Source organism: Hyalella azteca, unplaced genomic scaffold (assembly GCF_000764305.2).
Source record: "Hyalella azteca isolate HAZT.00-mixed unplaced genomic scaffold, Hazt_2.0.2 contig13779, whole genome shotgun sequence".
Taxonomy (NCBI): Eukaryota; Metazoa; Arthropoda; class Malacostraca; order Amphipoda; family Hyalellidae; genus Hyalella; species Hyalella azteca.
The window spans coordinates 90507-105198 of record NW_025943688.1 but is presented as its reverse complement, the minus strand read 5'-3'; the positions used below and the strand labels follow the sequence as shown (position 1 = coordinate 105198).

Sequence of the window (14692 nt, the reverse complement as noted above, 5' to 3'; positions counted from 1 at the left end):
TTCTTATTTAATATTACGTGGACTCATGTCGAGTAAAACCTAAAGTATAGGTACTGCGGATACACAAGAAAATCTTTTGTGTATTTTATCATTAGTCATTTTAATTTATCATTATCGTTTTTATTTGATCAATAGTGTATATTATCAAACCATTTGTCACATATTTGATGATTTGTTTTTAGTCGTAAAAAAAATTTCCGTTTAGCTCATTAGTTCTTGAACTACTGTGAAGTGAATAGAAAGACGAGAATTTTTTATGGTATTGAAAAATATCCGCGTGCCCAGGCTTCAAATACAATAATAATCAAAAATTCGGAAGTTCAAACGCGGATCGATAATTAATTTCCTGAAATTATAAAATGACCAAGTCCAACGACAATCACTGGCTCGTCTCCGTTCTGTGTGTGACAACCTTCAGTTGGGCTTTAGGTTAATGTGTTCTGTGTGCTGGATTGTAGTCATCTGTTTCTTACATAAATTGCATTAAAAATATTACATGCTTTCACTTATAACTAAACAAAGGCCTTGATCAATTTTTATTAATTTAAAAATTGGTTTTTTATTATTTTGAAAAAAAAATCACCGAAATCAATACCGAAAAAATCACTAGGGAACTTAAATAACGTTATAAAAACCTATCATATCTTTGTGATGGGCGAATACAACTACGTTAAGAAAAGCACTCGGAAGAATAAATTTAAAATATTTTGCTTGTCGTAACTAACGAGATGAATTTTAACTTCTAACTGTATTGTTGGTAATGTGGCAGGTCCCTGCCAGAAATAGACGGTCTGAGTAAGGAAACCGTCATCACGTCTTGGATGGCCAAGTTTGACTGTATCATAAAAGGTGAGTCTCGTGGCCTGAAGTGCTAAGATACTTGGATATAGAAGCTTTAAGAAATTAAAAAATTTAAGTAAGGCCAATATTACTTCAATGTTGATTTTTACTGAAGAACTGAGTGAACTAGGTTGGAGGAATATGACAAAAAAAAATAGATAGCATTTTCTCGTGAATTTCGTGCAAGGATTCTTTTTTTTTTGCTAAATTATACTATTTAGTTTTTGTCTAATGTTCCTTAATGTAATTTATAAAAAACGCATATTAAATTTTTGCACCACCGCCTACAAATTAACTAGCAAATATTGAATTCTACGCTTATTTTGGCCTCTTTTTCCGCGGGCATGGCGTCGTTTTTATGCCATCTGGCAACACTGATCTTGTGCAACAGCGGTTTTTAAAATAGAGTTCACTAACACTAACCCCCGCCTGAAGATATAAAAGAAACATAGTGCTTAAGTAAGCATAAACATGCATATTAGATGACCACTCACAATCGGCCTACATTATGGTTAAATAAATCTAAAAGTAACGGTACGATAGAAACAAACTGGCCAATTTTAGGTTCAAATCTCCGAGCAAATTTCAAGATTTAAATCATTACTGGTGTCCAGGAGAGGAAGACACCAAGAGACCGAACAGAATACCGGCCCTGAACAGCGAGCAGATCATGCCCAAGGAGCAACTGTTCGACGTGTTCCAGCAGATCTTGGGCGTCAAGAAATTCGAGCATCAGCTGCTCTACAACGCCTTGCAGGTGCTTTAGTTACATTAACATAATTTAGGCTAATACAGATCATTTTTCGGGACACGATAAACGACATTCAAGGGGGCTCTTTAAACCGCGGACTAGCCATTCATTTTTTCAACGATATCTTCCAGGTTGATTTCGAACTGAAGAATTCACGGCTTCGTGCACTAGTCTTAAATCTTGGAACTATGGGATTTTTTTACCATCTTTAGCGGCCTAAGTAAAATATAATCAGCTCATGATTTATTAAAAACTTGATTTTAATGAGCGCTTGGAACCTACAAGAAAGTGGAAAATATTGCCACTGCAAACATTTGTAATCCTGATTTGATTTGTCAGCTGGACAGTCAAGACGAGCAGGCGGCGGCCATCAGGCGGGAGCTGGACGGTCGTATGCAGAAGGTCAACGAGCTCGAGCGGGTGAGTAGCATTACCCTTTAGGCTTCGGTGACGAATTGAAAATATACAAAAAATTATAATACTAATTGATTAATTAATTAAATATGCAAAAAAGTAATTGCACCTTAAGCTTCGTCAGGACCAAGACGTGCCCAGACAAATCTGAATAAAGCAATGAATTGCACTGGTCTAAAATGTTGCAAAATCATAATGCAATGAAGGTAGAAGACAAATTTGCATTGAAAGTTGTAGAATTTTTGAGAATATTTTATGATAAAATTTTTTGAGTGACGAACGGCTATCAATGAGAAAGTCTTATGGTTAGGTATATTGTAGAATGTTTTGCATGAATAAATGAAGACGGATGAATTAATGCTTACATGGAGTGTTTCTCATGTCAGATTTGGTGAGGAAAATTCATCAAAAGTTTTATCAATTTAATATCAATATTTTTAATATCAAAAGTCACTCTAAGTGAAGTTATTTTGATCGAGCGGGTTCTGCTTCAATGAAAAATTGTAGTAAAAATAATTAAGAATCTGAATTGCCTACGGTGATAATGATAAATCGATATATTATGACCATGCATGTCGCCATTCAGACAGTTGAGATGCAGTGTCGAGGCGTCAGCTGTGATAGATTGCTAAATTTTATTCGGTAATTTACTGAAGAATGATCATCATTTGAAATTCTAAAGTTTTTTTTTTAATTTATCGTGCTCGACTTCATTCTGAGTTAGTGTTGATTGCCTGGCTGAAAGAATTATTGACTATTGCAGTGGTTATGATTGTACATATAGACGACATCACGACGATGGAAGTCACCTTATGCAGCGCACTAGTTACTAAACTTAAATATCTTGCTTTGCCGAAACATTCGAATTGCGTAGTCTTAAACTAAATGATGGCTAATGTACACGTGAGTGAGATGATTAGTCTCAGCTGATCGGTCCAGAGACTGCATGAAAATTTACCATTGTTAAGTATCACTGGAATAAATGACAGGATAGCCCCAGATGCTTGGCATTTCAGTGTAAATTTTAAATGCTGTAAGATGCAAACTGACATAATTTCTAGGGTACATTTAAATTGATTCTTTCTATATGTTAATATTTATTGATCTGAATGCTAAAGATGTACTAGGATAACGGAAGTGGTGGTCATAATTGATTGATAGCATATAGTGCAGTTGTTTATATTGTATCGTCGTAGCTTGAGATAACTTTCAAACAAGACTGAAACTTTGATAACCTTTTATGTTTATTAATCCTTTTGTAGGGATATTTGACGCATTTGAACCTTAATGGGGGAGTTAAGTGGACGAGTCAACAACAGTGTCAATGAATAAATAAATTTGTAGAAGATCGAGCGACATATATTTTGCTTTTTGCTGGCGGTTTTAATTTTTTCACGAATTTTTTAAATAATTAATATTCAAATCAATACGTTGTGCGTCAACGCCGCTATGTTGCCACTCAAGATCTTCTCCAGTAAGGGAAGCTCATTTTTGATGATAAATATTCTGCTTGATTGAAGTGTAAACTTTCTAACGTATTATTACTTAGAGTTTACTATCAATAATTTCTAGTAAAAATCTTTCATTTACCAGAAAAATGGAAGCATCAACTAGTTTGATTACTAAGTTCAATTTATTTAAGAATCTGCTGCTTCCTCGCTATTTTCCACTGAAAAGTAAACGATCGAGGCCCCTTTAATATTGATTAAATTAATTTTCCACTTCTGAATACAGAAGAAACGAGTCTATGAAAACATCGATGTAGTTTTGATGCCAAGAAAATTTCGCCTCTCGTTTTTTTTCGCTAAAGAAGTTTAATGGCTGACTGATTTTAGAACGCTAAACATTATAATTGAGAAAAGACGATACTTTTTTCCGTGTTTCCCTCTCTTGGTTAAAACGAAAAAATTCGTTTTTGGTTAAAACGAAAAAGACTTTCGAAAAACGAAAGTCTTTTAACGATTTTGCTCGAAATGATACCAAGCAAAATGACGGCGGTCACTTCGCTCAAAGCAGCCATGAAATAAGCCACTCTTAAGGCCACTCCTGGCCACTCCTGGCCACTCCTGGCCACTCCAGTCCACTTCACTCCCCTGGCCTCCACCGCTGCTGCTCTCCACTGCTGTATTAACTCATTACTTGCCACGTGAACTCACGGCTGCGTGATGACGATGACATATCATATCATTATTTGTATGTATAATACTCTTATTCATGCCGTGCAATAAGTTTTTAAAGTACGTATATGATGCTTTCAAGGTACGAATTTCCTAATGCTTTTATTTTGCGTAACACTATATTTTCCATAATTTTTATTAATTAGCTTCTTCCAGTCAAGTAATTCACTTGATTATTATAATTTAAATCGTTCTCTTTGACTTGAATCATATTTATAGTCGTTAGTCATCATGGAAGTGCACTTAACATGTTACTGTGTTTGAGAATTTCGATTTCAACTTTATTTCGGTCAAAAAGTTAATTCTATTGTTTCAAATTTAGAACATTTTCTACCCATAATTACCAGTAATTCTCTGAGTTTGATTAAAGCGCGTTTTTATGTCATTTATCAACTTCAGTGCCTTAGAAAGTTAAAAGTTAGGCTCGCGTAGTTAGATGCGATGCTTGACTGATGGCCTTCATAGTTAGTTCATGTAACTTCCATGAAGCCATTAATATTTCAGAAAGTTTTCTCGATTGATTACTGGGAAAACATCCGCTAGTTTTAACTTTCATTAATTTCGCAACGTAGCTAATAGCTTAAGATCTCTTATGTATTTAAAAAAATATTATATTTTTTCATTAACCATCACAAGCGGGAGCAGCAGCGTTGGAGATAGAGAGCTCTATCGCTGTTTCCAGTTCATCATTTATTGATTATTCATTAAAAAAGAAAAATTTCCTATACATATTGAACTAAAATTATCAAAAACTAGACATTTTAAATTACTTTTCTTTGCCCTTTAACTCATTTTTAATGTTTATTTATTACGGTTTTATTCCGGCTCGTGATAGAAGCGGACAGGTTGTTGTTCGGGAATGAAGGCACCAGAAGTCCAACTGTTAACTATTGCGGTGATGAACCTTCGTCGAACTGGAAACAGTGAAGCGCGTGTGTATTATAACGCATATACAATGAAGCCGTGCTGTTCCAGACCAGCGTGAGCCTCAGCCTATATTTTGTGAAGAATCGTCCCGTATTTTGCCCCTTATATATTGTTCTTACTAATATTAATGATATGAGCTACCATTTGGAATGGTTGATATTTGATCCCTGTATTGATATTTACTCATACTGCATTGCTGCTCATCACTCATTACACAACCCGTGTGTTCTTACCGGGGCTGAATGCATATTTTGTATAAACCTTCTCTTCACTGTCCTCCCAAATACCTCGACCATCCCGACCAACCTCGCCTTCCATGTGTCAGCTTACCATCTGAATACCAAGCATTTCTGCTGCTTTATCTTCACCATATTCACGCAGCTTCTTTCCATCTGAGAACCTTGCTTATGTTCATTGTATTCTTCTAGTATTCTTACATATATTATATATATGTATAAAAGTTATTTTTTGTGCATCAACTTTGAAAGCTTTACGCATTTTTATTACGCCGCGACGCTATGATACTCGTATTTCCTGATTGGGTTTTCTTCTCACTTCTGGATACGTTTGGATTTTGTTGCATCCGACATTCAACGTTAACATGAAATTATAGCGTTTGAGCGGAATATTTAGTGATGATTAACTTTTTTCCAAAACGTTTGTATATTTTTTTTTATGATTTCGGCATATTCAGTTACCCAGGATAAGTATGCTGTTTCCAAATCACCTATATTTAAATTATTCTACAACTTGTAGCCAGCAATCTTTGTCATTTTCCTCTCGTGCAGTTTAAATTGTTCTAACGGAATCTTTAACTGTAATTATTTTTTCACGTTAGCTGATACGACCAGAAGTTCATTCACGACAAGATTCATTACAACGAATGAGTCGCGCATCATTCAAGGAATATGATTTTCATGACTCGCATCAACTTTCAAACCAATTATAATCTCTCTTCATCATTTTGGAAAAATACTCGTATATTAGAAATCTCATATAATTTTGCAAGTCAATATTTGGCTGATATATACGAATAGTAAAATGGACCTTAGTACACAACATATAATTAGTTTCATTTTGTGCGATTTGTCCATGAACTCGATATTCATTTTGTGTTCTGTGCGTATTTCCCTCGCATCTCTTCCCTTTTGTTGCATCTCTTCCCTTCCCTCTTCTCGTTTACTTTATACCTTAATTATGACCCACGTACATATATTTATCATTAGTTTCTTCTGCCAATCCCTACAATCCCATACGACTGGTCATCTCGTGGTATCGCTCTCAATCATTTTCATCGAGTTCTCCTAATTGTCTTCTATGGTTCGTTCATAATTCGTTTTCATAATTCCTCCTATAGGCTTGCTCCCTTTCCTCACTTCAAACAATTCATTGCTATCAACTTCATTAACTGTCGTTTCCGCTTCTTGTTCTTTCTCTTGGTCGTACGAGTGTCGCCATCCTTGTCTAACTTCTGTCACTCGCCCTGACAAAATCCATGTCACCGCCTTTATGTCACCTCTATCTCACTACCGTCATCACCCCTGCAGCCATTTTCATCTCACTACTGCCACAACTCCTGCCACCGTTTCTATCATACTACTGCTACTTCCCCTGCTTCAAGACTGTCACCACTCATGCCACCACCCCTGCCTCACAACTGCCACCATCCCTGCCTCACGACTGCCACCACCCCTGCCTCAAGACTGCCACCACTCATGCCACCACCCCTGTCTCACAAGTCACCCCCCCCTCCCGTAACCCCCGTTTGTGTTGGTGCCGCCGTTGTGTCTCACTCGCCCGTCTCACACCCACGGCCGCGCTAGGCCTGGGCCGCAGCCGAGGACAGCGATGTGAGTCGCCTAAGCATGGCTATGTGTCTGCTCCTCAGTGTGCTTCTTTCTGATCAATACCTTCGTCTGGCCTCTGTGTCTCCTCTCATCCAGGCAAATGACGTAGAAACAACGTTGATCACGAGTTGATTTCGTTGAAACAACGTTATTTCAACGTTTGATGCCTGGTCTACTTTTCACAACCCCTCTCCGACTTAGCACCTCTTGTCGCTAAAGTTACAACGTTGTTAAACTTGCATTATCTTTAGGGTACTGTGCCTCAGACCTATTTTTCTGGATATTGAACCTTGACTCTATCTCTGGTCCATATGGGCCGCATATTCTTTTTCAAGTCTACACCTTTTCTACTATAAATTACTGTAACTTCACAAAATCTCACACTGTGTTATTTCCTGTCCCTGAACAACTGAGCTGATTGAACACCTTCCTTCCTTGCTGTCGCCTACCCTGCACGAGCTCCATGCTCAGCATTAGTCGAAGCCGCTCAGCACGGCAATGCATGTGTAGATTACCTTTCGAATAGTATTTTACTCGCATCATGAAGTCGTGGCTGTCATATCTGCTTTTGTGTATAATCAAGTATACATCAATATGGGGGACCTTGCTGGTCCCAAGGACATTAAATTTGTAAATAGTGCTGCAGTGTTTCTCGTCTGTATTAGTTGCTCCGATGTATTGTATTTTTACTTATGAGTTTTATCTGTGGATTAACTTATGTGTATATATGGCCTAATCATCTCTGCGCAATGCGTGCTGGTTATGAATATATTTTATTGTTTGTATTTTCCTGCACAACGTGACCTCGCAATTTGTAGTTTAGTCACTGATTTCTATTAAATTGTCTCCTACTTTTTATTTGTACGCGTTTATCATATTTGCAATATGTCAGTACCGCGAAAGTTACTTAGGAAGCAGGAACCTTAACATACCCCAATGTGCTCGCGTCGACGATTTTTACAATATCAATGAATTAAAAGATATTGCAAGACTGGTGACAAGTCTACGGACTTGACACTGAATATTTAATTTATTTATTTATAGATGACATTTCAGAAGTCCCTCTTCTTCAAGTCACCAAAACATCATACTTTGGATTGTCGCTTCGTGTCAAACTTAAACGATCTCTAAGGCCGAGTTAGCTATTTGTCCTACAAACAATTTATTTCCCCATACAAGCATCTAATTTTATAGATTTAATTTTACAGCATTAACATAGTAAAAAAAAGCAATGAACTTTGATTTATCTTCATTTTGCCGAGGAACTATTTGGTTTGTTTTTCCATATACGATGCTTCAATCACATAAATTCCCCCACCCACTTGACCACACGCCGCATGGTCCGTGTAAAAGACAAGATAACGAAGCGACAGCTGTCGCTTGTCGGACGCAAAAATTCATCTCCATCAGAAATTGCTGAAGTTTCAAAAAGAAGTCTTTTGTTAAAAATTGAATTATAACTGATTGAAGGTCGCCTGTATAGGTATTAGAATATTTTTAGCACTTCTCATATAGCACACAGTAAAGCAAGCGATTAAAGAAAGAGATATTAGCTGAAATTTTCGAAAAAATTCCAACAGTGAAATTGCGTAGCTACCAAAGAACAAACGTGGTTAAGTGTAGCGTAATTATCACAAAAAACTTGCAAACAGCCAACGTGCTGGTAGTGCACTGCATGGCAAGCTGTGTAATACTGACCTGTATTATTTTGTGTGCAAATCAGTGTGGAAAAATTGAGAAAATGAAGGTTAATTTTTTACCAATCTTTTTGTGAGTGATGGACAGTGGCTTACTCTCATCTTTGGCCACCGACAGCGTGACCATAATTCTAAATAGGTTAGCGGACCGTGCGAGTCAGCAGGCCATTGATGGAGCTAGCAGGTCACTGATGTAGCTAGCAGGTCGCTGATGGAGCTAGCAGGTCACTAATGGAGCTTCCAGGTCACTGATGGAGCTTGTAGGCCACTGATGGAGCTTGTAGGCCACTGATGGAGCTAGCAGGCCACTGATGGAGCTTGTAGGCCACTGATGGAGCTAGCAGGTAACTGATGGAGCTAGCAGGTCACTGATGGAGATTGCAGGTCACTGATGGAGCTTGTAGGCCACTGATGGAGCTAGCAGGCCACTGATGGAGCTAGCAGGTCACTGATGGAGCTAGCAGGTCACTGATGGAGCTAGCAGGTCACTGATGGAGCTAGCAGGTCACTGATGGAGCTAGCAGGCCACTGATGGAGCTTGCAGGCCACTGATGGAGTTAGCAGGTCACTGATGGAGCTAGCAGGTCACTGATGGAGCCAGCAGGCCACTGACGGAGCTTGCAGGTCACTGATGGAGTTAGCAGGTCACTGATGGAGCTAGCAGGCCACTGGTGGCTCGAGGGAGAAGGAATATCAGAAGATGAGCGCATTTGCATGCATGATTTACGCATGAAAGAAACATGCTAATGACTTGGGATTTTCGAAATTTCGCGTAAGCAGCAAACAAGCAAAATTGCTAATGGGGCTGCTACACAGATTTTGTTCGGTTAAATGGAGGGTTTTTGCTAGATATTTTTAATGACATGTTTGATGGCTTGATTTGTATTTGTTACACCTTTTTAGTACTGTCATATCATAGAGTTTAAAGTTACAGGAATTAGTTCAATAATAAAAAGGCCGTAATTTCTACAACTTATGGGTAGATTTCAAAATAAAAATCTCGTTAATTTGCTCTTAATGTAATGCGTGTAGAGTACAGGAGCTAAAATAGGTGTGAATTGAATTTATGGATTATTTTTCACAAAGATAAGGATACCTTTTTGAATGTTTTTTGCCTGATTGAAAACTGAAAAAGTTAATCCGTCGATTTTACCATTCCATCATTTATTTCAGTTGAGGCGAATCAAAAATTGAAAAATGTAGGCCATCACTTAATATCAATTTAATTACCCAAACTTACTTCGAATTGATGCCTACGAATATTCGCGGTCAACTTGATGTCAAGTGAAAAGCTTGATTTACAGTGTGACCTCTCAATGTGCTTAACCTGTGTGTAATCTCTAACGCAATAATCCTGCTAGATCGTCTATAAACCATCACAATTTGTGTCTCATCCCAATTTGATCCAAACTTATCGTGTACATTATTGACCTTCTGCATTCAAAGCTGTATAATATTTCGATACTTCGATACATTTGGCTAGTAGATTTCATAGTTGTTTTGATCACAGCAAACCATGCCTCAGCATTAATATACAAACAACTACAGCTACTGTTGACTAATATTTGGGATGCAATCTTTACGTACATTCAGTCTAAGCCGATTTGAGCGCCTCTTAAAATTGGTGCAGCTCACAAAAATTTGGAAAATTATTATACGAGAATGCAAAAGGTCTATCGCAAATATTGAACGGATAAATAAATAATTCTGTTGGAACATTCCTCAATAAATATGGAATATCATGCTTCAGTTGTGTGTGTATGTGTGCAATTTGCCAATTTACCCGTCGATGTTGAAGGCCATTTGAGCGAAACCTAAATTCGTGGTAAGTGATGAGTGTGATCTCTAGACTGTTACTTAACTACCTTCTAAAACTTCTATTCCAAACTGATCAATCAATCGATTGTTTGTCACTAATTTTTCTCAGATATTTGTTTGATGTTAAAATGTATCGGTCTTTATCGTGGTAGCTCAAGTTTGGTGTTTAAAGATATGACTAATTTCACTCAATCTTCATTGGATTCGTGCTCAGTAGGACACTGTCATTTTCATAATTAATTGTTAACTCAAACACATTCATAAGATCTTTGATTTCTATATAGTTAAGAACTGTTCGTTTCAATTGTGAAGAATTTTGATTTTGATGGTTAAGACTTTACTCCCTCCTTCTAATAAAAGGTATGTTTTGATGCCAGTCTTAATATGCTCTGAAATGAATTTTTATACATAAATAATTTCAAAATAAACAATGGATGTATGACTTTCTGAGCGGGTTAAAAATAATGTGAGTTAAATCAGAAAAAATGAAAATATCATGATTTGATCTAAATTAATTATTAATATAAATAAGAGGTGAGAACTTAAAATATTCAACTATTGGGTAGAATGTCGCAAATTTCTATTACTCGCTGCTTTTAGCAGAAACTTTGTCAGTAATTAAATTCATTGGCTGCATCATGCGAGCAGAACTCAATTAATTACGAGTGTTATGCAGGAATTGTATTATAACTCTATTGCATCACTGTGACAAATGTAATCAAGTAACTTGCGGGTGTGCAGAACTGAGTGTTTTCGGGATTAACGACCTCTAAATTCTCTTTGATTTATATCACACGTGTCTTTCGAGCAAAAGTCAATTTTTTAATGAATTATGATGAAATCACATCACAAAAATATCACAAACGTTATTCACGAAAAAATTTTAACTTTAATAAACCGTTTGAGGAGCACTGATTGCGTGTCCGGAAAGTTTCACCGCCATCCTGCCTTCCGCAGAACCGGAAGCTGATGCCGAAGTTCGTGGTGAAGGAAATGGAGTCGCTGTACCTGGAGGAGCTTAAGACCTCCATAAACCTGCTCATGGCCAACCTAGAATCTCTACCGGTCTCCAAGGGCTCCACTGACAGTAAATACGGACTTCAAAAACTTAGAAAATATAATCACAGGTAAGAATTTTATTCATCTCTCCGCAATCTAGTATATCGATCATTGCCTCACATTCATGCTAGTTTATCGGCTTTTCTTAAGCATTATGTGCATATTGGTCTCTAAATTATTTGACTGCCTAGTGAAGGTATTCATTTCACTGCTACATTTTAACGTTTAGTTTCTCCTTTCACTCACATATTTTGATGGGGGAAAAACAAACATAAGTGGAGAGGAATCCCCTAAAAACATACAATATTTGAACCCAATTGCTCATAAATTGATTTACAGCGCAAATATTTGTTCGTTCGGATGTTGCCAATTAATAATTTACTTAAAATGTTCGCGTGGTTTTATCGTTATGAGGTGTAATCAAAACGTGTTCTATAAAAAATTTGGAGGTTTTTGACGTTCAACTGAAGGTTTCTACTCTTTCTATACGTCGAGTGTTGCGACTGGACCGGCGTGTATGGGATTCTTCATAAAATTTTGAACCGAAAAACTGGCTTTTGAGAAACACTCGCTGCTCAATAACGGTTTCTGAACATGCCACAGATGTTGACGTCATACCTGCTCTGTAGGCTCAGTAATCTATATAAATAATTCTCCACTATCGCTTCATAACAAAACTGAAGTCAACTGCGAAGTGGCATGCCTCAACACGTTAGCTTCTTCCGAGTCCCCACCGGAGTTTTTTGCTACCTATACTTTCTACCTTCATTTTTGAGATGTAACTTTTTCTTGGGATGTAGATTTTTATTCTCTGCTTGTTTCACGTTCGTAACTGGGGAGTTTCATATTGTTATTGTTTTCTGATGAATAAAGGCAGTTTTTAAATGTAAGCTGTCACTTTCTTCGTTCGGTCCGCGTTAAAGGGAATTTCTTCAGGTAAAGGTAAACAGTAAGTCCAGCGTTAATATCAGTATATGTATGTCTACGAACAAGATTTCCGAAAACGTAAGAACATTTAAAACCTTTAGGAGATTAATCTCCTGCTGGGATGAAAAATTATCGCAAACTTAAGCGTTTTTGTACGACACAATCGATTCTGAATCGATCAAGTCAGAATCAAGTAATTCTTCAAATCTTAGCCTCATTGTGACTTGGTTGTCTACTGTACGAGTAAACCGTGGTTCAGTGACGATTTTGATGTTTCGCAAACGGTTTTTAATTTGTCATTTCCTGACGGTCCACAGTCCCCGTCTTCTGTTTTTTTTCAACACTCTTACTGGCGTTGGAGCGATGATTGGTATTATGAAGAAAATCTATCTTGCACACTTTTATTTTAGTGTTTCCGGAGCAATGAACAATGCTATTAGATACATTTATTTAGGAATTCCCGGTCTCTCCAAACTCTCGTTGTAGTCATATACACATTTGTGGCTTTGCCGTTCATTTTCAGCCGCTCAATTCAAGTTACTCAGGAGGAGATGAGCCATATGCATCTCAATTTGATGTTGTCCGACGTTCATTCCTCTCGCTATGGACATAGTTTCCAGCTCCCTCATGGCAGCAAAGTGTTGGCAGTTTGCTTTTTGTGGGTCTTTCTTCACTTTCAGATGGGCCCCGAAAGTAATGCCGACCGTCATTGAGTATCTGGTGGGGTTTTTGGGAACTCTGGGGTGTCACGTCTCGGTCTCAAATATGCCGCCATTTTGGTACTGCCACCATCTCCTCTTAAACTACTTTATTCTATTCTAATTTACTTCCTATGTAGTAATAACTACCCCCGAGGAGCGGCACACAAGATTTTCTCTCGTAATAACAGAACGTTTGCTGAATTTTACATGAATATCTTGGCTCATTTATCGCTGCCTCTAGTGGTTCAACTTACGAACGACATCATGGAGGCCGTCATTTGACTGAATGAACCCGCAATGACATCATCTTTGCCGCGACAAGGATGTCTTGCAGGAGGCAATACAATGATGATAGATAGTATGGCAAGAATTACCTCGAGTATCAACATATCAGTAATGATTTGTGACACGAGACGTCTTGTGTGTCGCGACCCTCAACCATGGCCAGAACCTAAGCACCAACGCTTAACCAAACTCTCTCATTATTTCATTCCAGCATTATCTTTTTTTCTATTCCAGCAAAAAGTTTAAGCAGAAGAGGCTATCATCATTACCCAGTTTTGCCATTGCTGGCGAATCACTTAAATTATAGCCTAAGTTGTCGGAAATTGCTGCCTTTTGGTTTCTTGATTGCAGTAGCAGTAGAATATGCATCGAACCACACATGAAGTGTAAAGAGATTACAAGTAAATAAAGTAATTAAGATGCGGTTACTATAGATCAATAGTACATTTGATGTGATTGCAGAGCTGGAATCAAGAATCTATTAACAGACGACAGAGTTTGGTCAAGTTCACCCTAGAACCTGTCGTACGTAATCCTTTCTGCCTAAGTATTATGACTCTCTGGGGAAATTATGGCTGACTTTCTAGCCAAACTCGGTTGGTGCTTGCTGCAATCTGCTTGCTCACATCAACTGAAGACTTGACAGCAGAAAACAGCCTTGATTTACGCCAGCGAATAACATCCTCGACTCATGAGCTCTCTCTTCGGGTATTCCTCTCTTGAGGCATCCCTCTCCGTGCCTTTTTTTGGGGCATTCATCCCGATGCACCGATTGGAGCTTTTCTCACGATGCATCCTATTAGGCATTCCTTTCGTTGCGTTCGTTTGAAGCATTCCTCTGGACGCATTCCTACTCTGAAATCAGACCTTTTCATGCTCTATCACGAAGCTCGTATCATAGCTATTCAGTGATTCTTTAAAAAGAATTACCGCCCAGTTATCAATATAGAGAAGAATATATGCAAAAAAGGTTCAAATTTTAGTAGCTTTTATATCTATACTAATAAATTTGCTGAAATTTTAACGCTGAACTGGTGATTTTTATTCTTAAGAAAGAAATGAGAACTACGATACTTAGCGGGGATTTAATATTATCTCCCACTTGCACACTGAACTAAGTAAAGGTTCTTTTGATTAAAAATTAGCTTATTTCTCAGTCGCTGAGATTTTGCCTCCAAGCTGAAATTTTCATTCAAATTCTTCGGTGTTTGTTTCAGTTAATAAGAAGTCTTGTGCCGCGTATAATTAC

The 14692-nt window shown here is 37.7% G+C and overlaps 1 protein-coding gene across 1 annotated transcript in view; it reads left to right on the top strand.

Moving 5' to 3' along the window:
- The window catches only part of LOC108680978 (calcium-dependent secretion activator), a 117360-nt gene that overhangs the window by 44850 nt on the left and 57818 nt on the right, over nucleotides 1–14692 (top strand). Inside the window, exons 6-9 of the mRNA XM_047883831.1 lie at nucleotides 770–849; nucleotides 1455–1597; nucleotides 1931–2011; nucleotides 11429–11598. Of these exons, the coding sequence (XP_047739787.1) occupies nucleotides 770–849; nucleotides 1455–1597; nucleotides 1931–2011; nucleotides 11429–11598 (474 nt within the window). The remainder of the gene's footprint in view (nucleotides 1–769; nucleotides 850–1454; nucleotides 1598–1930; nucleotides 2012–11428; nucleotides 11599–14692) is intronic.